Source organism: Ailuropoda melanoleuca, chromosome 4, assembly GCF_002007445.2.
Source record: "Ailuropoda melanoleuca isolate Jingjing chromosome 4, ASM200744v2, whole genome shotgun sequence".
NCBI classification, from domain to species: domain Eukaryota; kingdom Metazoa; phylum Chordata; class Mammalia; order Carnivora; family Ursidae; genus Ailuropoda; species Ailuropoda melanoleuca.
In genome coordinates, this window is record NC_048221.1 from 7,946,863 (window position 1) to 7,971,243 (window position 24,381).

The 24,381-nt window shown below is 46.3% G+C and overlaps 1 protein-coding gene across 10 annotated transcripts in view; it reads left to right on the forward strand.

Annotated features, from left to right (window-relative positions):
- SMARCA4 (SWI/SNF related, matrix associated, actin dependent regulator of chromatin, subfamily a, member 4) overlaps positions 1 to 24,381 on the forward strand; it is an 87,648-nt gene that overhangs the window by 19,196 nt on the left and 44,071 nt on the right. For all 10 annotated transcript variants that reach the window (XM_034657791.1, XM_034657788.1, XM_034657787.1 and 7 more), the window contains 11 exons: positions 344 to 748; positions 1,099 to 1,197; positions 2,136 to 2,394; positions 4,561 to 4,687; positions 5,229 to 5,402; positions 6,963 to 7,136; positions 8,345 to 8,512; positions 8,627 to 8,677; positions 13,493 to 13,623; positions 13,761 to 13,818; positions 22,876 to 22,997. In XM_034657791.1, the coding sequence (XP_034513682.1) occupies positions 344 to 748; positions 1,099 to 1,197; positions 2,136 to 2,394; positions 4,561 to 4,687; positions 5,229 to 5,402; positions 6,963 to 7,136; positions 8,345 to 8,512; positions 8,627 to 8,677; positions 13,493 to 13,623; positions 13,761 to 13,818; positions 22,876 to 22,997 (1,768 nt within the window). The remainder of the gene's footprint in view (positions 1 to 343; positions 749 to 1,098; positions 1,198 to 2,135; positions 2,395 to 4,560; positions 4,688 to 5,228; positions 5,403 to 6,962; positions 7,137 to 8,344; positions 8,513 to 8,626; positions 8,678 to 13,492; positions 13,624 to 13,760; positions 13,819 to 22,875; positions 22,998 to 24,381) is intronic.

The following is a 24,381-nucleotide window of genomic DNA, read 5'->3' on the forward strand; positions in this document are numbered from 1 at the left end:
AGGGTGGGAAGCTCAGTGCCTCCAGGGGCTCTATACTTAATGGAGGTTAGGGGTGTGGTCTGTTCAACTTGAGGGGCAAGAGGGCAGGCCTGAGGGAGGCCTGGATCTGTGCAGCAGCTCAGCATTGACCGTCAGCAGGCAACACGCTGAAGGCCGAGCCAAACCAAACCGGCCGTGCCAGCCACTGGTCTGGGTGCTTCTCCTTTGAATTATGGGATTAAAGTCATTTGGCCGCCCCGTGTCTTGGGATAGGAGCTGGTGTAAGCACAGTTGAAAGTCTTTGCCTTAGAAATCATAGGATGTGTGTTGCTGAGTGACCACTTGAATCCACATTGCTTCACAGGTTACCCTTCCCCCCTGGGCAGCTCCGAGCATGCCTCCAGTCCGGTTCCAGCCAGTGGCCCGTCGTCAGGCCCACAGATGTCCTCTGGGCCAGGAGGGGCCCCCCTGGATGGTGCCGATCCCCAAGCTTTGGGGCAGCAGAACCGGGGCCCGACTCCATTTAACCAGAACCAGCTGCATCAGCTCAGAGCCCAGATCATGGCATACAAGATGCTGGCCAGGGGACAGCCCCTCCCCGACCACCTGCAGATGGCGGTGCAGGGGAAGCGGCCTATGCCCGGGATGCAGCAGCAGATGCCAACACTACCTCCACCCTCTGTGTCCGCCACGGGACCTGGCCCCGGCCCTGGCCCTGGCCCGGGTCCGGGTCCAGGACCAGCACCTCCAAATTATAGCAGGCCTCACGGTAAGGCCCGCTGTCCCCAGCGCTCGGGGTAGGGAGGGGCCTCAGAGCAAACTGACCAGAAGGTGGGCAGCGACGTCAACAGACCTGGGCGCAACCACCCACGGGCATCCTCCCCTCCACCCCCAGACCACACGGTGTCGACAGCGCTCAGGGCATTCAGGCAGCAGGGCTGCTTTTGTGCTCAATGTTGTTTCTCCAGCTGCCTCCCCGCCCCCCACCCCCACCCCCTTGCCCACACTGAGGGGCTTGTTATTGGGTGCGTCCCCTGGAGCCAGGCCTGCCTGTGGGGGTGATGCAGGCATAAACGCAGGATGCCTTTTATCCTCTTGTTTGTCTCTCCCTATGTATAGGTATGGGAGGGCCCAATATGCCCCCCCCAGGACCCTCAGGCGTGCCCCCTGGGATTCCCGGTCAGCCTCCCGGAGGGCCTCCCAAGCCTTGGCCTGAAGGTAAGTCCCCTCTGTCTTGGTGGCATGTGTCTTCCCTGGCTTCCATCACAAACTTGCACCATGCAGCCCCTGAGAGGAGCCTTCTCAGAGAGAGGGGGCCAAGGACAAGTCCTCACTTCTTTCAGCCTTCTTTGGGTCTTCTCTGCCCCTGGTCAGTTCACAGAGGCTTGGGTTTGGTTCCACTGCATGATTCCTGCCCCACCTTGTCCTGTGGGTTGTGGTAATTCTGGGGTCTCCTCACCAGGAAGAGGAGGATCCTAGCGAACGAGTCCCCTGGGTGACTCAAGTGAGAGGCTGTGGAGAGGCGCTGCCGCAGCCACAGATCCCATCCTTCAGGAGTGGCGCCTCTGAGCCCAGAGGCCGTGTTTGACCCCCTTCCCTCCTGAGAACACCCCCCCCCACCCCCAGTGCTGTGGGAGACTGGCAGGGTGGCTCAGGCTCCCGTTTCTGCTCTGTGCAGCCACTGTGTTGGGTGAAACGTGGTCGTCAGGAGGTATCGGAGGGTCGCCTCTGTGGGGGTGAAGCATGGATAAAACAGGCTCATTCCTTGTCCCCTTGGATCCTGAGGTTTAGTGATGGGCACAGGAGAGCTCATTGCTTAAATAGGATTCCTTGGGTACTGGATGAAAGTCTGGAAACTGCTACTCCCATGAGGCCACACACAGCAGGACCACAGCTGGGAGCGGCGCTTAGGCAGGGATGGCTTCAGGAAGGGGCACGTCTGCTGAGCTCTGGAGGAGGCAGGAGGGAGGGGGACCCCCGAGGGACCCCTGAGTGAGAAGCAGCATGGCAGCCTGCGCAGGCCTCATCAGCCTTGGGGATGAGTTTGTCCCTGGGGCTGTGAGCGCCCAGCAGGCTTTTCATTTACCCCCAGAGTTGAGCCAGAGCTCAAGCTGTGCCTTTCCCACCTGACTCCTCTCCCCCCCACCCCCACCCAGGACCCATGGCAAATGCTGCTGCCCCCACGAGCACACCTCAGAAGCTGATCCCCCCACAGCCAACGGGCCGCCCCTCACCTGCACCCCCTGCCGTCCCGCCCGCTGCCTCCCCGGTGATGCCGCCCCAGACGCAGTCGCCAGGGCAGCCTGCCCAGCCTGCCCCCATGGTGCCATTGCACCAGAAGCAGAGCCGCATCACCCCCATCCAGAAGCCGCGGGGCCTGGACCCTGTGGAGATCCTGCAGGAGCGCGAGTACAGGTGAGGGTGCGGCCGCCTGTGGCCACTTGGAGTTGCTGCCCCTCGCGCTGGTCAGCTCTGACACACGTCAGTTTGACTCACAGTTCTAAAGGCCGGTGGGGTATGTGACCAGAAATCTGTCACCAATTGCCTAGTTCTCTGTGTTGCTATCCTTCCAGAGAAATCCTGTGTGTGTATAGGCAGAGCAGTGCAAGTAGCCACATGGTGCCCAAGTGTTTCATGATGTGCACACGGTTCCTTGCCTGGCAGCAGGGCTTAGGTCATCCCTTATTTGTACCAAATGAGCTTTTCTTTTTCTTGGATGTATAGTATTCTATCTGGGCTGTACCGTAAGTGATTTAGCGAGTACTCTGGCTGAAGGGATGTCAGGTTGTTTCTAATCTTTTTTGTTTGTTTGTTTCCTAGTCTTTTGTTAAAACAATTCTGTAGTCAACACACTTGCATCTCTCTCTTTTCCCGTGTGTGCACATGTGTCAGAGTAAATCCCTAAACGTGCCATGGCTTGGGTACAGGGGACGTAGGCAGGGAAATTTCCTAGATTCTGCAAAACTGCCCTCCATAGAGGTCAGACAGGTAGATGTTGAATGGAAGTGCTTTATTCTCCTCGCTAACTTTGGCTCATCAACACTCAAAAAGCAACCTGTCAAAGCTCTGTGGTGGGCCCTCTCAAACATCACTAGTTGCCGGCTGCTTTGCCAAGGACTTCCGGGTGCCAGGTGTGGGGGGAGATAGCGGGTACACAGTGTGCCTGTATCACTCTATCCCATGTGGCTGGGGCACCTCAGGTTCGCCCCCCGAACACCTTGCCCTCCCCCATTTTCTCCATTGCATCGACAGCTTGTTCTGGGCTGGCCTCCCTTGGTAAACGTAAGCCCCATGCGGGAGGGGCTGTGCTTTGTTCACCATAATCCACAGATGTATCAGTAAATCTTTGTCTAATAATAGTCTCCAAAGTGCCTCGCCAGCTGTGATGTGCTCTGGAGCTCCAGCTCCTGTACCCAGGCACCTCCTCTCCAGCTCCATTTAGATAGCTTAAACATGGCCTTTCTAGATGTCCTTACATCCCCCACATTTCCCTCCCGTTTCTATCCCCGTGCACCTGACAGTAGCTCACTGGGGTAGACCCTGCCTCCCCTTCACTGTTGCCCACCCTCCCTCATCCCCCATGTCCTCGTCTCAGCTCCCAGCCCCCATCCTGGGAACTGGTGGCCTTTTCCACACTGTGGACCCTGCCACCTGGTCTACACCCCCCTTGCTGGCCTCCCTGCTTTCCCCCTTGCTTATGCAGTCTGTTCCCACATAGCAGTTTTGGAGTCTCTTTTTATAATTAACTTCCATTAGATTTATTCCCCAGGTTTAAACGTGCCACTGGTGTCCTGTTGCCCCTCCAGTAAGGACCTTTTTGTTTAGCCTCTGCCCAAGGCTCTGTCCTTGCCTACACCACTCTCCCTTTTCCTCTTTTTCTACAGAACAAGTGAGACTCATTTCTGCCCCTGGGGCTTTGCACAGACTATGCATGACCTTGGCTAATTTAGGCCTGATTGCTGAGGTCAGCTGCTCATAGAGGCCCTGCCTCCCATCTCACTTCCAACCCCCTTCTTAGAGGGCTTGGTACTCTTTGGAATTAGTGTAGATATTTAGTTTCTTAACTCCTTTATGGTCTGTCTTATTGATAAGGCTGTGAGCTCTATGAGAATAACAAATTAGTGTTGTTTACTCTTGTTTAGTGCTAAGGCCCAGCATCTGGATCAGTCCCTGGCACACAGTAGGTGTTTCATAAATATGTGTGAAACATTGAGAAGAGGGATTATCTCATTTGAACTTCAGATCAAGCCTGTAGGGTTGCTCTGCTGGGTCGTCCCTGGGCTAGGGTGGAGACACTGGTCCACCTGATTCCATAGCCGGCTTTTCGCTGCCGAAATGTCACAAGGTGGCTGTGCCCTGTCGGGCTTGCTGTGCCTGCCCTGCTCTTTCTGTATTCTGCGTTTTGGCTGGCTTCCTTTTCTGAGCCATTTCACATCTCATGACTAGGATCTGCCTTCCTTGAGGGATGGATTCTCCTGAGGTTCCACCTTTAAAGGAAAGGAACAGGTGGGCTCCCCCCTCCCCGCCATGAGTAGAGAAGAGCTCTCATCACCTCTCCTTTCTTCTGTCTTTGCCACCCAGGCTGCAGGCTCGAATCGCACACCGAATTCAGGAACTTGAAAACCTTCCCGGGTCCCTGGCCGGGGATTTGCGAACCAAAGCGACCATTGAGCTCAAGGCGCTCAGGCTGCTGAACTTCCAGAGGCAGGTGGGCACAGGCACAGGCCCGTTGCTTGAGGAAAAGAGCCTTTTCTGCCAATATTGATTCAAAGAGCAGCCACTTGCCAGGCAGTTACTAAGTGTGCCTTGATCATTAAAAGCAGCAGTGGCCTCACATCCTCGCTGGCTGGCTGTCCCCCTCTGCTGTCCATGTCCTGCACAGTGGTGGGACGTTAGCTTTTCTCGGGATGGGTAGCTGTGGGTCTTTCCTAAGGCCGTAGATGCCAGCTTGGAACAGGAGACTTAAGTGGGTCTGTTTTTGAGGGTGCTGTACTTTCAAATGACCCATAAGAAAGATTTTGTGTGTGGTTGACGGGAGGCAGAGCTGGAGCCCTGAAGGTATGAGAGAACCTTCTGCTGGGTGTCTAGAAGCAGTCATCTCCTGACCTGTGCTCATGCTGTGTATGAGCACCCACAAGACAGCATTTAGAACAGATCCTTCTGGAAGGAGCAGCGTTCTCTCTAGCTTGAGATATGTAATTATGTGTGGACCTGACAACGTCATGCACATCATTTCTTCCTTCCTCAAGCTACGACAGGAAGTGGTGGTGTGCATGAGGAGGGACACAGCCCTCGAGACGGCCCTCAACGCCAAGGCCTACAAGCGCAGCAAGCGGCAGTCCCTGCGTGAGGCCCGCATCACCGAGAAGCTGGAGAAGCAGCAGAAGATCGAGCAGGAGCGCAAGCGCCGGCAGAAGCACCAGGTGCGTCCCCACGCAGCTGCGAGGCTCGGCCTGCGTGCCTGGGTTGCCAGGGCTTGCATGCTGGCGAGTCTGGTTTGGTTTGTGTTTAAGTATGCTGCCCGTCTTTTCTGCTCATCACAACAGTATTCCAGGCACCGAGAATATGTTAGTGGACAAAACCAAATGGCAGTGGGAGGATGGGCCATAATCATATGTGCCATGTTGGGAGGTAATAAGGTGTGAAGAGATGTAAAGCAGGGCTGGAGAGTGACAGAGGGGCTGTTGACATGGCATGGTTGGGGGAGTTCTCTGAGAAGGCAGAATCTGAGGGAGGGAGCCGCAAAGACATGTGGGCAAGGAGCTTTGCAGATGGAGGGGAAGCTGCAGAGGCCCTGGGCTGGAATGTGCCCTGTGTTCTGTGATCAGCAGGGATTCCAGTGTGGTTGGAGTGGAGTGAGCCAGGGAGAGAGTGGGATGAGGGGAGGACAGAGAGGTGTGATAGGCAGAGCGTCTGGGCTGAGGAGACAACTTGGGCCTTTGCTCTGAGTGAGATGGGAGCCATGGAGGGTCCTGAGCAGGAGGGTGTGATCTGACTTAGCTTTTACAAAATCAGTCAGGAAGACCGCATCTCTACTGGAGTAGGACGTGGGGACGATTTGGTTTGTTTGCTCATTTACGTTTTCTAAATCTCTCCTTTAGTCTATATCTAGTACTGGTGTAGTTTAAAATTTAAAGGGGCAACAACCTGTTAGCGTTTTGGTATGTACCCTTCAGGTTGGTTTTCTGTAGGCACAGAGTATTCAAAAGTTAAATGGCCTCCTTTAAACAAATGTAGATACACACTGACTGGTTTTTAAGTATTGTAGAAGCATGATTTTTTTTTTTTTAAGATTTTTATTTATCAGACGGAGAGAGACACAGCGAGAGAGGGAACACCAGCAGGGGGGAGTGGGAGAGGGAGAAGCAGGCTTCCTGCTGAGCAGGGAGCCCGATGCGGGGCTCGATCCCAGGACCCTGGGATCATAACCTGAGCCGAAGGCAGACGCTTAATGACTGAGCCACCCAGGCGCCCATGGAAGCATGATTTTTAACATCTACATTGTATTCCTTCTCTGTCTTGGCATCTAGTAATTTATGTGACTATTTCCCTGTTGGGGTACATGTAGCCTATTCTCAACCTTGCAATGTTAGAAATAATACTAGAAGAGGCATTCTTGAACTTGAATTTTTTTTGGCCTATACCTACTGTTTTCCTTAAAGGGACTTCCTGGCAGTGGAATAACTTGTTTGGAGGGTGAGGGCGTTTTGAAGTGGTTAGTGTTCAGTGCCAGGTTGTTTGTGCAAGGCGGATGGCCCTGTCTGTTATCCATGAGGGAGGGCCCCTCTCACCACAGTCCCCAGCGCGGGGCTTTCATTACAGAGAGAATGCTGAATCTCAGGGGCAGACAGTGTCGTTGTACTGTTTCGATTACATCCTCTTGGTTTTAAGCAAGCTGCCTTTAAAGTTTTGTCTGCTTTGTGGCAACGCTACAGCGACCCCTGGGGAGTAGCCAGTCCTCTCTTTTGTGTATGTCCCTGCAGGAATACCTCAACAGCATTCTGCAGCATGCCAAGGATTTCAAAGAATATCACAGATCGGTCACAGGCAAAATCCAGAAGCTCACGAAGGCGGTGGCCACGTACCACGCCAACACGGAGAGGGAACAGAAGAAGGAAAACGAAAGAATTGAGAAAGAAAGAATGCGGAGACTCATGGTAAAATTCTGCCGTCACGACATCATGTCCCTTTGTGTCCCTTTGTGGGTGCTTTGGGTGTGGCGGGCACCAGGGTTTGATTGCCTGGTGTTACGCCAAGGCGGATTACTGCTCGGAGTCAGAGGTGGGACAGAGAGAAAGAAAGGGCTTGGGTTTGGGAGTCTAAGAGAACTGGCCTATTCATTCTGTCAGTGGTTGCGAGACCTTAGGCTGATTAGCTGGCTGCTTGCTCTGTGTTCTCTCCAGAAAGTGGAGGGGGCACGCACTCTAGGTTGGGAGAGTGACTGATGATGTGATCCCTATCCTCCGTCCCCACTCTTTGCGTCTGGCTATTAGAGTGATCCTCTAGTTGGGCATATACTGACACAGGCACTGCTGTATGCATGCGGCCCCAGTAGTAAGGAGAAACATGCAGTTCCTCCCCTCAAAGGCCACTCCTGCTGGCCCTAGAGAGACAGATGCCCAGGCCAAACAAACAAGACCATTTTGGGCGGTGTGAAGTACCTGAAGAGAAAGAAGCAGGATGAGGGAGTGGGGATTGATGGGGTGTTAAGGGAAGGGTGGGCATGACTCCCTGGATGAAATGCCTCCCAGAGAAAGAGGAACTGAGGGCAAGCGTCTCAGGCAGCAGAAAGCCAAGTGTGAGGCCCAGCAAGAGGTCCCTAGAATAGCGTGGTGAGGGCACGAGTGAGGTCAGAGTCCCTAGAGTCATGTGGGGCCTTGTAGGGCACGAGGAAGGCCTTAGATTTAATTCTGTGTACGAGAGGGAGCCATAGGAGGCTATAAGCTAGGGTGACATCTGATTGATTATTAGAAAGCCAGGAGGGGCTTGCTGCTTGGGTCTGTGGGAGTAGTCTGGCTTGGACCAGAGAGAAGTGTTTGGATTTGCATTGCGTTTGTAGACAGAGGGGCCGGGACTTGCTGTTGGCCTTTTCAAATGACTTCTGGCAAAAGCATGTCTGTCCAGCAGGCCCCCTCAGGGTCTTCCCTGGGTAGGCGTAGAGGAAGTACTGAAGGGGACTCGATAGCTGTGTGAAGGTGTACGTACAGCGCGGCTCTGGTTTGGCTAAGCACTCCCTTAGTGAGGGTCTGGTTGCTGGTTAACACAACCCCCAGCGGGCTTCTTGATCCTGGATTACCTGCCTTGGCCACTAATGGACGGGCACGTGTCTCTTGCAAGCAAGCATCATAACCTCATCTTTCTGCAGGCTGAAGATGAGGAGGGGTACCGTAAGCTCATCGACCAGAAGAAGGACAAGCGCCTGGCCTACCTCTTGCAGCAGACAGATGAGTACGTGGCTAACCTCACGGAGCTGGTGCGGCAGCACAAGGCTGCCCAGGTCGCCAAGGAGAAAAAGAAGAAAAAGAAAAAGAAGGTTTGCTGGGACCTGGCCGTGTGCCTGCCCCTGGGTGGGACTGGAGCAGCCGTTTTGGCACGCGTGCCTCGGCCTCCCCGGTCAGCGAGTGAACATGTCTCTCTTTACTTCCAGAAGGCAGAAAATGCAGAAGGACAGACACCTGCAATCGGACCTGATGGCGAGGTGAGGGATCAGGAGTTTCATTCATGGAAATACCAGCCCAGCCCTGGGAGCTTAGACCTATTGCATCTTTTAAATTTTTTTTTCTTTTTTAATCACCAGAGCTGTCTATGACGATGGGAAGAATCCACATATGTCCCCTGCCACATCCCACCCCCTCCTCAGTCCCACTCCTAAGGGGTACATTGTTAGCTGTCCTGGTGCGTTTCCTTCCAGACTTCTTTTTTGTACATGCCATTATTTTGTTAGTTTCATTCTGACATAATTACAGGACAGAGAATTCCGGCCTCTTCCTCACCTGGGTTCGCCGTTTTCCCACACATTTTTTCCTAAACCATCTGAGAATCAGATGCAGACATGACGACCCTTTAGCTCCGTATATTTCAGTGTGTTTCCTAAAAACGAGCTGCTTCTTTTCCATAACTGTACAGTGATCAACAAGCAGAAACAGACATGGCTGTGATAATACCATGATCTCGTCCACAGTGCTTGTTAAGGTTTGGCCAGCTGCCCCTCTGGTGTCCTTCACAGCAACTCCGTGGCCATGGGTGGCATTCAGTGGCGGTGATTCTAGTCCTTTGATCCTGAATAGCTCCTTGCTTCGTCTGAGCCTTTTCTGGCCTTGGCATTCCTGAAGAGCACAAGCCAAGTATTTCCCACAGGGGCCTTTCATTTGGGTTTGACTTGCCGTTTCCTTGTGGTTAGATTCAGGTTATGTGTTCTTGGCAGGAAGACCCCAGAGTGACGCTGTGTTCTTCTCCATGCGTCTGTCACATCGGGGGTGCATGGCGGAGATGGCTTCGGTCACTGGTGATGTTGACCGTGATCCCTTGGTGTTTGCCAAGGCATCTCTGGTGAAAAGTTACTGTTTTCTCCTTTTGTAATTATTAAGTACCTTGTGGAGAGATGCTCAAGGCTCTTTAAACGTGTTTTATCTCCTCTAAGGTCCAACCACTGCTTTCTTCATTTGTTTAATTAGTCTCTGCCTGTATCAGTTTTGCCGTGATGGTTACAAAATGGTGAGTCCCCGCCTTCACCCTCCCCTCCCCTCCCCCGTGATTTCTTCTGCATTTTTTAGATGACTTTCTGCAGGAAGGAAAAGCTTTCTCTCTTCTTTCCTCTTTGGTCCATGGTACATAGTTTGCCAACCCCTGGTACTAACTGACAGGATTCTCATTTATTTAATCCTTTATGGTCATTATTTTGGTGTTCAAGTTATTCCAGTTTGGGCCAGTAAGAGCCCCTTCCAATTTGCCCATGTGTCCTTTGAGGGCTTCCTTACCTCTTGCACACTGAAGTGGCCCAAACTCATCTTCTGGTTTCCCAACCAATATTTAGAAGCCAAGATCTTTCTCTCTTTTTCTCTCTGTCTCTCTCTTCATTTAATAAGTAAGTAAGGTAAGTAAGTAAGCAAGTTCTACACCCAGCATGGGGCTTAAACTCAAGACCCCGAGATCGAGAGTTGCATGCTGTACTTCCTGAGCCAGCCAGGTGGCCACCAAGATCTCTCTTTAGATGGGATTGTTGATTCGGGGTGTCATTGCTTCTAGGCCCTCTTGGCAAACAAGAAATAGGTGTATGTATGCATACACATTTGCATTGCTATTCTGTATGTTCAAAATCTTATCTTCACATGGATATCTCTGTGTCTAATCTAATACCATAGGGCTATTTCTGTTGTCTTTTTATCCTTATTATAACAGCCTGAAACCTGGCTCCCGTTAGCCATGGTGTATTTCCTTATTCGCCCAATTCTAGAAAGTAAATTCTGGGAAATATATTCAAAATTGTTAACTTGTACTCCTCTGCAAAAGAAGCCTCCTAGCTAGAGTTTAATTGGTATTTGGAGTTATTCAGCCTGAAATGAATGTGCTCCAAATATTACATTTAAAAGTTAACTTTATCTGTTCTCCCCTGTGCCCTCATTAGTGTGGTTCCCCTCATCCTTGTTGGTTTTATTTACTTACTCATTGTTTATTTTTTTTAAAGATTTTATTTATTTGAGATAGCACGAGCCAGGGGACAGAGGGACAGGGAGAAGCAGGCTGCCCACTGAGCAGGGACCCCCGATGCGGGGCTCAATCCCAGGACGCTGGGATCATGACCTGAGCTGAAGGCAGATGCTTAATCGACTGAGCCACCCAGGTGCCCCTTTCATTTATGTATTTAATATGTGAAACTTTACTAGTCTGGTTCTAAAAGTCAGAACCTTACAAGTGGCCCACTCAGAGAGGGCTTGCTGTCTCCACACACCGTTTTTCCCTACCACATCCCTTACCTGCCTCCTGAAAGCCACCGTTCTCACTCAATACACTCATTTGGAGGAAAGATGTATAAAAGGGGGAGATGTAAATAAGTGGTGTTTCCTTTCCCACCTCCCCTGCCCCCTCCTCACTCCCACTTCCCAGAGGAAAACTGTGAATAACCGTTGGGGTGTTTGCTCTGGGGCCTTTTCTGTGTATGTGCCACCAGATGGTTTTCTTTTTCCAGCCTCTCATTGTATCTCTGACATCTTCCCACGTTAGCTCACACACACTTACCTTATTCTTTCAGTGTCACTAAAATGTAGTATCTCTTACAGAAAATATTTAAATGGTATGATGAAAAGCAAAAGCCCCCGTGGCACCTGCTCTCTCACAAACGTGCGTGTTGAACAAGCATCCAGGAATCTTTTTGCCTACATCCTTTTTACATTGTTTTAAGGCCATTTGGGGCAATCTAGACAAAGCTAGACTCTCCATTCAGCAGAATATCTTGGGCTACTTTCCAAACCAGGCCATTAATTCTGTTTTAATTGTATGGTGTCGATGTGCTGGAATCTTGTTCAGCACGTAGACGGATAGTCATTTAGGTTGCTTTGCATTTGTAACCGCGATGAAGATCCTGCACTGCTGGGCTCTGATGCGCCACCGCGTGCCCCTCCCTTCCTGGTGGCTGTTGCCGTTGTTCCCTTTCTCCCATTGCACGCATTGTTGTCACGAGCCTCGTACATTACCTTTCCATGCTCTCCCCCAGTCGGTGTGGCCTGCCATAACAAAACGGCATGGCTGGGGTGTTTCAATAACCAAAAAAATATGTTCTTACAGTTCTAGAAGCTATAAATCCGAGATCAAAGCGCAGCAAAGTCAGTTCCTGGTGAGGGCTCTCTTCCTGGCATGTGGATGGCTGCCTTCTTGCAGGGTCCCCATATGACAGGAGAGATAGCAAGCTTTACTCTCTCTTACAGGGGCACTGTCCCTTTCCGAGGGCCCCACCCTTGTGACCTCAGCTAACCCTCATTACCCCCCAAAGGCCCCATCTCCACATATAGCCACATTGGCAAGTTAGGGCTTGCTTCAGCATTTGAATTTGTGGGGGGGACACAGTTCAGCCCATAGCAGATGCATACTTTTTCCTGGAGGCCAGATTCTTAAAGACTAGTGATTAACTCAAATACGTATTTATTTCATGAGATTTTTTTTTATTATTATTTATTTATCTTTTAATTGGGCTGCATGCGTGGGGTGTGTGGGGCTTGAACTCGTAACCCTCAGATTGATAGTCGCATGCTCTGCCAACTGAGCCAGCCAGGCGCCTCATGAGATTTTATTTTAAGTGTTATATTAAATTTTTAAGAATGTGGGCTGCTGTTTTACTACAGTAAAAAGCCTTTATAAGGCCATTTGGGGCATTTAAGGGAAAAGTCCTGTGGCGGCAAAGCGCAGTTCAGGGAATCCTGTCGGGTAATCACTGTGGCTGCTCCTCCCGTAGAGTAATAGACAGAAGCATCACTCTGGGTGGCTGTGAACTGCTTGATCTCAGCCAGCACTTTTCAGCCTTGGCACCTCTGAAATTGCCTGGGAGCTTTTCAAAAAGACCCAGAGCAGTTGAATCAGATTTGGGATGGGGGGAAGTGCCAGCTTCGGCACCGTTAGCCACCCCATGGAGCACTTGGGAGTGAAAGTCACTGATTGGGGCGCATGGAGGCCGTCTGCAGAGCCTGTTCGTGCGGCACATGGTTGCCATCACCTTCCATGGTGGGTAACTTTGAGGGTGGGTTGTCTGGTTGCATGGGAACTAATCTGTACTGTGTGGGCGATGTTGACAGTGAGTGTGGCACCTTGGGGGGACAAGGGGGACGTAGAAGTTCCTGGAAGGTGCAAACAAATGTTTAAACCAAAAACTTCATCCTCGTCCTAGAGGTTTTCTCCAGGAAATTTGAGGGCACTAATGGAGAGGGGAATGTTCTTCCAATGTTGGCATCTCAGAATGAGAAATTGAGGAATTCCGTATTTGCTAAGAGAAAGTTAGTTGTTTTGCTTTTCAAATACTCTAGTTAGCTGTTCCACAGAAAAAAGAGGACCTTTGAGGAAGTCTACAAATGTAGTATCAATGGGAAAAAAACCAAGGGCCAAAAGAATGTGCATAATATAGTCATTTGTGTATAAATGGGGAGAGCACAGTCCTTGTTTCTTATGCACGGAGTAGATCTACAAGGCTGCGTGAGAAACACTGGTAGACACACATGGAGGGAAACTGTCAGATGGGGTCAGGCGAGGGTCCCCACTGTGCTCTTGTGAAGTTGGAACTATACTACCTGTTTGGAAATGAAATACCTCAAAGAAACAATTGTCATTGATGGATCGTACATTATTACAAGATTATTAATATGTCATTGAGCCTTTTTTATATCATTAACCCATTTTCACAGCCACCGGCCACATTTTGTGCCTTTTTCTGGGCAAGGAGTTGGGAGAGCATGTCCCAAGTTGGCCATAGTTAGCAGAAGCCTGAGGTATGGAAACAGAACCTCAAGTTACACATGTGACTCTTTTTCAGCCTCTGGATGAGACCAGCCAAATGAGCGACCTGCCAGTGAAAGTGATCCACGTGGAGAGCGGGAAGATCCTCACGGGCACCGATGCCCCCAAAGCAGGGCAGCTAGAGGCCTGGCTTGAGATGAACCCGGGGTGAGTTGGCCTCATTCCAGGGGCTCTAGCATTTGGGGGTGATTTTGCTTTCGTTTAGAAGCAGGCCAGTTCGCTAAGGAAGGTGAATCCTGTGGGTTCTGGCAAAGTGTGTATTAAAACACTATTATTTTTTCTAGATATGAAGTAGCTCCAAGATCTGATAGTGAAGAAAGTGGCTCAGAAGAAGAGGACGAGGTAAGAGTCCCATTTCCTGGCTGCTCTGGCTCTCAATGTGGTAACTTCCACGTCTTGGGCCCTCGTCATCCCTTTGCACTGTGATCCTCTCCTGCTCTGGGTGGGTGTTGTATGGGGCAGGAAACAGGCATGGGGCAGCTGAGGCCCCCAGTCCTGGCTGAAATTTGATGCTTTAGAGCTGCACTGTCCAGTGGTAGTCTCTAGCCACATGTGATTCCTCAGTCTTAAATTAATCAAATTAAATAGAATTTAAAACTGACCATCCTCAGCTCTACGAGCCATCTTTCAAGTGCTCAAAATTTGAAGTCCTCCTGTCCGGAAAGATCAGTGTGAAGTTGTGATCATTAGATCATGTACATGTTTGCCCATTATAATCTATTCTTTGGAAACATAAATAGTTGCATTTGTTGTGTAAACTCTGAATCATTTACTGTGCCACATTATGGTGCTATTTCCTTGGTTGACAAAGCTGTACTGAAGAGGCACGTTCCTCTCTCTGTTCTCGAGTGCCTCCTTGGGAAGGATCCCTCGGGAGCAGACTCGGAAGGCCGTGTCTCCATCCTTAGCATCCACATGGGTCTTCCCTGTCACTCCCCCTTCAGTTTGCTAGAGTGTCAAGTATTAACTAACCATTTTGATTTCTTCTGTGAATGCTTTTGCGTCATTGGCCCATTTCTGATCAGTTATAAGTGGTTTTTAACTGATTTTTCAAGTGCTCTTCGTGTATTTTCCCCCACCTGAAGTCAGCACGGTGTTCACCTATAATCTTTCTTTCTGTTTGTGCTGATTTTACTTTCCTCCTCATTACCATTTCAGGTCATCTGGAATTTTACTTGGTGTAGGCCGTGGGGCAGAGCCCTACCTTGTCCCCCTCCGAGGAGTACTAAGTGAACTGGCATACAGTTTAGTCCTCCCATCCCATTGGCCTGTGACCTTTTTTTAAATGATGTATTCAGTTTTTATAGCCAGTGGGGTCATTTTCGGGCCACCTGTTCAGGTTCCTTTAACATTGATTGTAATGATCCTCCAGTAAAATTTTGTTGTAATTTTTTAATAGCTCTGTAGAGGTATAATTTAAATACCATAAAATGCACCCATAGGAAGTGTATGATTTGGTGATTTTTAGTGAATTTGTAGACTTGTGCAATCATTGCCACCAATTTTAGATTGTTCTGTAATCCCACAGTTCTCCCTCCTGCTGGTTTACAGTTTGTTCTGACTCCTTCCTCCAGCTCCAGGAAACCAGTGATCTGCTTTCTGTCTGTAGATTTGCTTTTTTCTGGGTATTTCCTATAAATGGAGTCCTATAACACATAGTGTTTTATGCCTGGCTTCTTTCAGATAGCGTGTTCATTCATGTTGTTTGCGTATCAAGAGATCATTCCTGTTTATTCCTGAGTCCTATTCCATCGTACGGTGTAGCATGCTTTGTTTATCCATTCACAAGAGATCATTCCTGTTTATTCCTGAGTCCTATTCCATCGTACGGTGTAGCATGCTTTGTTTATCCATTCACCAGCTGAGGAGCATTTGTGTTGTTTCCATTTTTTGCTGTTTGAATAATGTTGCTGCGAACATTCCCATACATGTCTTTGTGCGGACATATGTTTTCATTTCTCTTGGGTAGATACCTAGGAGTGGAATTGCTGAGTGATATGGTAAGTTTATGTTTGCCTTTTTAAGAAACTGCCAAACCGTTTTTTAAAGTGGTTGTACTATTTCATGGGTTCCAGTTTCTCCATATCCTAGTCCACACTTGGTGTTATCTGTCCTTTTGATTACATCCATTCTAGTGGCTGTATAGTAGTATCTCATTGTGGCTTTACTTTGCATTTTCCTAGTAACTAATAATGTTGAGCATTTTCACCATTCATGTATCTTCTTTGGTGAATGTCTTTTCAAATTTTTTGCCTATTATGAATTAGGTGGTTTGTCATCTCATCACTGAGTTGTCAAACTCTTTTTATTTTTTTTTTTTTTTATTTTTTATTTTTTTTTTTATTTTTTTTTAAAGATTTTTTTTTTTTTATTTATTCGACAGAGATAGAGACAGCCAGCGAGAGAGGGAACACAAACAGGAGGAGTGGGAGAGAAAGAAGCAGGCTCATAGCAGAGGAGCCCGACGTGGGGCTCGATCCCATAACGCCGGGATCACGCCCTGAGCCGAAGGCAGACGCTTTAACCGCTGAGCCACCCAGGCGCCCCTGTCAAACTCTTTTTATATTCTTGGAACATGTCCCCGATCAAATACCTAACTTGCAGTATCTTCTCCTAGTCAGTTTGCCTTTTGTTTTTTTTCCTCAGTGGTTTTTTTTGAAATGCAAATGTTTAAATTTTAATGAAATCTAGTTTATCACATTTTTTGCTTATGCATTGTGCTTTTGGAGTTATATCTAAGAACTCTTTGAAGTCACTTAGATTTTTCTTCTGTGTTTTCTTTTAGAGTTTTGTAATTGAAGCTCTTACATTAAAAGTCATAGTTGAGTTGATTGCTGTGGTCTGAGATACAGGTATAAGTTTGTTTGTTTGGGTTTTTTTTTGGTTTTTTTGCGTATGGGTATCCACTTTATCCAGCACCATTTGATGAAAAGACCACTCTTTCCTCTTTCAGGTAGTCTTGGCACTTTTGTAGGAAATCAGTTGACCATAAATGTAAGGGTTTGTTTCTGCCTCTTATTTCTGTTCTGTTAATCTTCATGTCTGTCTTTGTGCCACAAGCACTTTATCTTGATTATTGTAATTTATAATAAGTTTTGAAATTAGATAATGTTACTTTCCAATTTTGTGGCTTTCATTGTCTGTTCTAGATCCTGTGTGTTCCTATGTAAATTTTAGGGTCAGCTTATCAGTTATTATGAAAATGCTTGTTGGAATTGCGTTTAATCTGTAGATTGATGTGGGGAGAACCACACCTCAACAATATTTAGTTTTTTAATTCATACTCATGGAATGTCTCCATTTATTTTTATCATCATTGATTTCTCTTAGCAGTGTTTTGTGGTTTTCAGTTTACAGGTTTTTTATTTTTAAATATTTATTTTGATAGTATTATGAATAGAATTGATTTAAAAAAAATTTTTTTAAGATTTTACTTATTCATTTGAGAGAGAGAGTACAAGCAGGGAGAGAGCCAGGGAGAGGGAGAAGCAGACTCTCCACTGAGCTGGGAGCCCAACTTGGGGCTCAATCCCAGGACCTGGAGATCATAACCTGATAACCATCTGAGCCACCCAGGCACCCCTAGAATTGATTTCTTAATTGTATTTTTGGATACTTTATTGCTATTACATGAAAATACAGCTTCTTATATTGGTTTTGAAAAATACTGGTCTTGTATGTATATATGAACTTGCTGAACTCATACTCTTTGTTCTGATAGTTTGGTTTTGGTTTTTGGTTTTTGTAGATTCTTTAGGATTTTCACATGCAGGATCATGTTGTGTTTAGTAAATAATGGCAACTTTACTTCTTCCTTTCCCATCTTTGTGCCTTTAATTTCTTTTTTCTTGCTGTATGCCATTGGCTGGATCCTCCAGTACAGCGTTGAACAGAAGTGTTGAGAGCAGACATCCTTGCCTTATTCCCACTCTTCTGGTAATGCATTTAGTCTGTCACTACTGTTTGGTGTTAGCTGTAGGTTTTTCGTAGATGCTCTTTACCAAATTGAGTGAATTCTCTTCTATTTTGTCTCATTATTTTTTTTTAAAGATTTTATTTATTTATTCGACAGAGATAGAGACAGCCAGCGAGAGAGGGAACACAAGCAGGGAGAGTGGGGGAGGAAGCAGGCTCACAGCAGAGGAGCCTGATGTGGGGCTCAATCCCATAACGCCGGGATCACGCCCTGAGCCGAAGGCAGATGCTTAACCGCTGTGCCACCTAGGCGCCCCTTGTCTCATATTTTTTGTCTATTAAGTTGGTTGTCTGGTTTTGTCTTTTATCCATTAATACAATTTATTATATAAATTAATTTTTGGATATTAAACTAAACCTTGCATTCCTAGGATAAGCCCTACTTTGTCCTGTTGTATAATCTTTTCTGTATATTGCAGTGTTGCTGATGTTTTGTTGATGACTTTAGGGTCTATATTCTTGAGATACTAGTCTGTAGTTTTCTTGTGACATCTTTGTCTGGCTTTGATGTGGTTAACATTGGCCTCACAGAATGGATTGGAAAATGTGTTCCCTCTCCTGTACTTCCTGGAAGAGTTTTTGAAGGGGTGGTATTAATCATAATATTTGGGGGGGGGGCACCTGGGTAGCTTAGTTGGTTAAGCATCAGCCTTTGGCTCAGGTCATGATCTCAGGGTCCTGGGATTGAACCCTGTATCGGACTCCCTGCTTAGCAGGGGTCTGCTTCTTCCACTCCCTCTGTGCTCTCTTTCTCTCTCAAGAAATAAAATCTTAAAAAAAAAAAAATCTTAATATATTTAGTAGAATTCACCAGTGAAACCATATGGGCCTTGCCTTTTCATTGTGGGAAGATTTTTATTTACTAATTCAATTAACCATTAAAGATTTTTTTCCCAAATTTTTTCATTTCTCCTTGACTGAGTTTTAGTAATTTGTAACTTTCTAGGAGTTTGTGTGTTTCATCTTAGGTATTTGTTGACATAGTTATTTATAGTATTTCCTTATATTTCTGTGGGGTTGGTAGTGATATCTGTTTAATTGCTCATTTTAGTAATTCAGTAATTTTTCTTTCATTTTTTGGTAGTCAGTCTAAGCTTAGGTTATTCATTCGAGACCTTTTTTTCCTGGTATACTTGTTTAGAGCTATAAATTTCCCTTTAAACACTGCTTAAACTGCAAGCCCGTAATTTGTTTGAGAGAGAGAGAGCGCGGGGTGGGCGGGAGCAGAAGGAGAGGGACAAGCAGACTTCACGCTGAGCATGCTGACTGAGCCACCTGGCGCCCTGTGCCTGTAAATTTTTGTGTGTTGTTTCTGTTTTCATTCAGTTCAAAATATTTTCTAATATTCCTTATGTTCTGGGTTGGTTTGTGGTTTTTTTGACCATCGGGTCATTTAAAGCTTGTTAAATTTTAAGCATCTGAGAATTCCCTGGATTTTTTTTCTGTTTTTGATTTTCATTTCTTTTTTTTTTTTTAAAGATTTTATTTATTTGACAGAGAGAGACAGCCAGTGAGAGAGGGAACACAAGCAGGGGGAGTGGGAGAGGAAGAAGCAGGCTCCCAGCAGAGGAGCCCGATGCAAGGCTTGATCCCAGAACGCTGGGATCACGCCCTGAGCTGAAGGCAGATGCTCAACGACTGAGCCACCCAGGAACTCCTGTTTTTGATTTCTAATTTAATTTTCTCATTGTATGAGAAGATTACTTTGTATGATTTTAATTCTTTTTAATTTATCGAGACTCATTTTTCTGGCTTAGGATCCTGGGGGATATTTCCTGTTCACATGTTCTGCATTCTTTGGGTGTAGTGTTCTGCATATGATAGTTTAGTTGAGTTGGTGAATAGTGTTGTTCAGGTCATATATACCTGATTTTGTTTAGGACTGTTGAGAAGGAAGTAGTAAAATCTCTAACTTTTTTTGTTGAATTGTCTATTTTCTCCTTTAAATTCTGTCAGATTTTGCTTCATGTATTTTTATATACTTAGTTCTTAATATTTTCCTGATGTATTTGATATTTTATCATGATTAAATATCTGCCCCGTCTCTAGTAATTTTTTTTAAGATTTTATTTACTTATGAGAGAGAAAGAATGAGCTGGGGGAGAGGCAGAGGGAGAGGGAGAAGCAGACTCCCTGCTGAGCAGAGAGCCTGATGTGGGACTCCATCCCAGGACCCTGAAATCATGACCTGAGCCAAAGGCAGATGCTTAACCGACTGAGCCACCCACACGCCCCTAGTAATTTTTGTTTTAAAGTCTGTTTTGTCCGGTGTTTATATAGTCCCTCCAGCTTTCTTACAGTTGCGGTTTCTTTGCGTGGTATATATTTTTCCATTCTTTTACTTAAAACCTATCTGTTCGGGGCGCCTGGGTGGCACAGCGTCTGCCTTCGGCTTAGGGCGTGATCCTGGCGTTATGGGATGGAGCCCCACATCAGGCTCCTCTGCTGTGAGCCTGCTTCTTCTTCTCCCACTCCGCCTGCTTGTGTTCCCTCTCTCGCTGGCTGTCTCTATCTCTGTCGAATAAATAAATAAAATCTTTTTAAAAAATAAATAAATAAACCTATCTGTTTGTTTGAATCTGGAAGAGCAGATAGATAGCTAGAGCTTGCTTTTTAAATCTAGTATGACAGTGCCTGCCTTTTGATTGCATTTTAGACTGTTCACATTTAATGTAATTATTGATATGACTCTGTCTATTTGTGTTTACTATTTAGCTATTTCTTTTGTCTCATGTCTTTTTTTCTTCTTCTATTCCTTCTTCACTGCTTTTGTGTTAAATATTTTTTACTGTACCATTTTATTCTTTAAGTTTTCATTGTTACCTTTTTAATTGTTTGCTTTGTAGTTGCTCTAAGGATTACAATATGCATTTTTATTTATCACAGTATACTTCAGATTAATACTAATTCCATTATGGAAAAATACAGAAATTATGCTTTACTCTAGTTATATTCGCTACCTTTCCTTTGTGTTGGATATATACATATATGTACACTTGTATATTGTACTTATATATGCTATAAACCCTACAAAGCAGTCTTCTGATCCATACCTCATGTCATCGTATGATTTGGTCTAAATAAGTCAGTAGAGGACAAGTAAGGAAAAATGGATTTATACAGCCTTTCATATTGATCCATGTAGTTGCCATTTCTAATGCTCTTGGCGTTTGAGTTACTATCCGTTAGCAACAAATTCTCTCAGCCTTGGTAAATCTGGGATTGTACTTTTGTAGCTTTGACTTTGAAGGATTGTTTAGTTGGGCACAGATTGCTCTGGTGACAGCCTTTTTCCTTGTGAATGTGTTATTCCACTACTTTATGGTCTCCGTCTTGAATGAGAATTTAGCCACTAATTGTGTTGGTGCTCTTCTGTACTTCATGATTCATTTTTCTCTTTCTTGCTCTCAGGATTTTGTTGTCTTTGGCTTTTTTTAGCAGATTGTGAACTCTGTGTTTATTCTCCTTAGTGTTTGTTCAGCTTCTTGGCTGGGTAGTTTCTTGCTTTTCATCAAATTTGGGGAGTTTATCCTTGCTGCCTTCTGTTGAGATCCTCTATTTGTTGGTTTATTGTGTTTAAAGATAGTTTTCCTTGGTTCTTTAAACATATTTATAATAATAGTTGCTTCGAAGATTATATGCTAACATCTGGGAACAGAGACAGATCCAGTTGCTTTTTTCCTGAATGTCCATCACACTTTCCCTTTCTGCGCGTCTTGTAATGTTTAGTGGAAGCCCATTTTTCTGACTACGCTGGATTCTGACTCCCACTCCCACTCCTGGGTTTTGGTAGTGGTGTTTGTCTGTTTAGTAACTTACTTGGGCTGAATCTGTGGAATTCTTTCCCCAGTGGTGTGTGCTACTTTTGATGTCTCTGCTCAGTTTATTTTTTGGTTTTATTCTCATTTTCATTTTTAATCCTGGCTTTCTGGGAAGAGGCCATGTTTCTTTGTAACTTAGTAGCCATCGAATGATTGGGCAGTGTTGTGCTCAGACATCTTGAGCCAATAAAGCTTCTGTCTCTGGCGGAGCAGTGTGTATAAAGGAATGCATTCCAAGTTCAGGCCATTTTCAGGTCCGCCCTGGCTTTTACTTTTTGTGAGGCCCTTTTTCATTTCTCTCTGCACATGGTCACAGGCTTAGCCAGTAATTTGCCTTCCCAACCAAAGCAAAACTGAGAACCTCACTTATATAACAACAGTGCCACTGGCTGGTATGGGCCTTGCCCCCTGCTGCAAAGTGACTGAGTCCCCATCAGCCTCAGCTGCCAGTGCTCTTGGCCTGGCTGTCCTGGCGGAACCTTCAGGATGGAGCTGGGGCTAAAGAGAGATGGAAGCAGTCCCAAGAAGAATGCTACCATCTCTGACTCTTCCTACCCATGGTTCAGGAGTTTTTGAAGCATTAATGCTTCTCAGGCTCCTACAGCTCTCGAATGGTTGCTTTTGCCTATTTTTTTCCAGCTTCAAAAAGACGTTTTTTTCGTGAGTTTGTGGACTTCCTCACTCAGACTTGGCCAGAAGTCCTACACCTATTTTAATTCCAGACATGGTAATATAATATCAGCTAGCATGTCTGTACCAATTACGATTTTTCCCCCCAGAATATTTGTGCTGTGATCACCTGTTAATTATTCCAGATGATTTATAAAATCATTTCGCATGCTCCAGGGAATATTCCACGGGATTTTGATCGGAATTATTTAGTAAATTAATTCCAGATACCTTTTAGTTTTGTAGCAATCCCATTATACATAAAGATAACCAACCTTTTGGCACTTTGTATGATTTACCCAGGAATACAAGAATAGTTTAACGTTAAGAAATGCATTCGTGTGTGTTTCAGCAATATGTCACACAAAATTCCTTTATCATCTGCTCAGTAAAAGGCTGAAAAATCCCTTTAGTGAAGAACAACACTTAAACCTAATTTCAGGTTTATAGAAAACCTTGCAGTAAACTAGGATGGCTTTTCCCACCAGTGTTATTTGACATAATGTGGATGTTTTAGCCTTGTTGATAAACCCAGAAGTAAATCAATGGCAAGAAATACTGAAAATTGGCTATAAAATGTTTAATACTTAGAAAATCTAAGAGAATCAAATGAAAAACTGCTTTGAGTTGGTTGGACAAGGAATAAGCATGGTAGTATGTATTTTGTGATGGAGGGAGGCACAGTGCATGAGGCATCTACTATCAATAAAAAGACAATACCCTGAGATAGCTTTAAAAAGAAGTGTCTGTGCTCTGTGCTTGGAAAACCAAAAAATCATAAACTGGGTAACTAAGAGAAGAGGCATGACACATTTCTGGGATAGTAAGAGGGCACGAAAACCGCACTTGATTCCAGAAGTGTGTTCTCCCCTTTGGAGCCCTGTGCGTGTCCCTGTGGGATCGCCTGAGGTCACACGGGCTTGTGTTTTGGTAGGAGGAGGAGGAGGAGCAGCCACAGCCAGCACAGCCTCCCAACCTGCCCGTTGAGGAAAAGAAGAAGATTCCAGATCCAGACAGCGATGATGTCTCAGAGGTGGATGCCCGGCACATCATTGAGTAAGGCATCTCTCCACGGCCTCCTGCTCTGCCAGCTTCCTTCCGGGTGGCACCAGCAGGACTGTTAGGATCCCAGACTCCCTCTGGACGGCACGCACCACTGTCCAGCCAGCAGACATTCTGGGACTGCAGACAGACCAAATCGGTTTCCTTCAGATTTCATTGATTTTCGTAGGCATTGAATATTCCCTCCATTCACATGGTTCATCTTGTGCTTGAGAGATAGTTGGGTGTACAACAAAAGCCGCCTCATTCTTATTCCCTGGGCTCCCGACCCCAGTCCCTCCCTGGAAGGAACTATTTCCAGCATCTTCAGAGATATTTCATGCATCAACAAGCAAAACGTGTATATATTTTTCTTTTTTACTTGTACACGTGTATCTAGCACACTTTTCTGCCCCTGGCTTTTTTCACTGAAAATTCTCTCTCAGAGGTGATGCTGTCTCCACGCAGAGTGTCGCCTCCTTGGCATTGTGTGTTACGCTGGCCTGTGTGAGTCTGTCCCTAGTGGCGGGCATTCACGTTATTTCTCATCTTTTGCTCTTGTAAGCACAAATATGGCTCACATACTAATTTCATCGTTGCTTATGGTATGAAGTTAATGGATACTCTTGAAAAAAAATAGAGGACTGAGAGCTGTATACGCTATCGATATGAAAGCAACCCTAGAGCAAGCATGCTCTTCTTGGAAATCATCAGAGAAATGGGGAGAACCCCACTAAACTCACTGAAAGATGCTTAAGAAGATAGAAAGACTCCACAGCACAGCATAAAACAATATGACAGAAGTTGGATCACCTGTATCTGTCACATTAATAAAACATAGTTTAGTTTTTTAAATTTTTTAAATTTTATTTATTTATTAGGGAGAGAGAGAACAAGAACAAAAGCACAAGCGGGGAAGGGAAGAAGCAGACTCCCCACTGAACAGGGAGCCTGATGCGGGGCTCAATGCCAGAACCCTGGGATCATGACCCAAGCCAAAGGCAGGTGCCTACCTGACTGAGCCCAAAGCATCGATAGTTTAAAGTCACTTTTAAAAATTCCAAATTGGATCATGAAACAGCCACAATGTAAATGATTCTGGTTTTGTCTGAGGCTGTGCTGTGTGCATTTTCCCTTTAGGCTCATGAGTGCCCAGTAGGAAGAGTGGGCTATAGGACCAGCCTCTGGCGGAAAGAAACACCCTTCTTATGATGTGGCAGTGACCTGATTACTTTTGTGGCAGGGCGGGGTCAGGACCCACGCGTCCAGTCGTGAGCCCCCTTGGATTAGTATTTGCGGCCTGGCTCACCCGCAGACTTTCTGGCTACACTTGGGCTTAGTTTATGGCTCAGGCCATGGGTCACTGGGCAGAAAGGGCTACTCATCAGAGGCTTGCGTC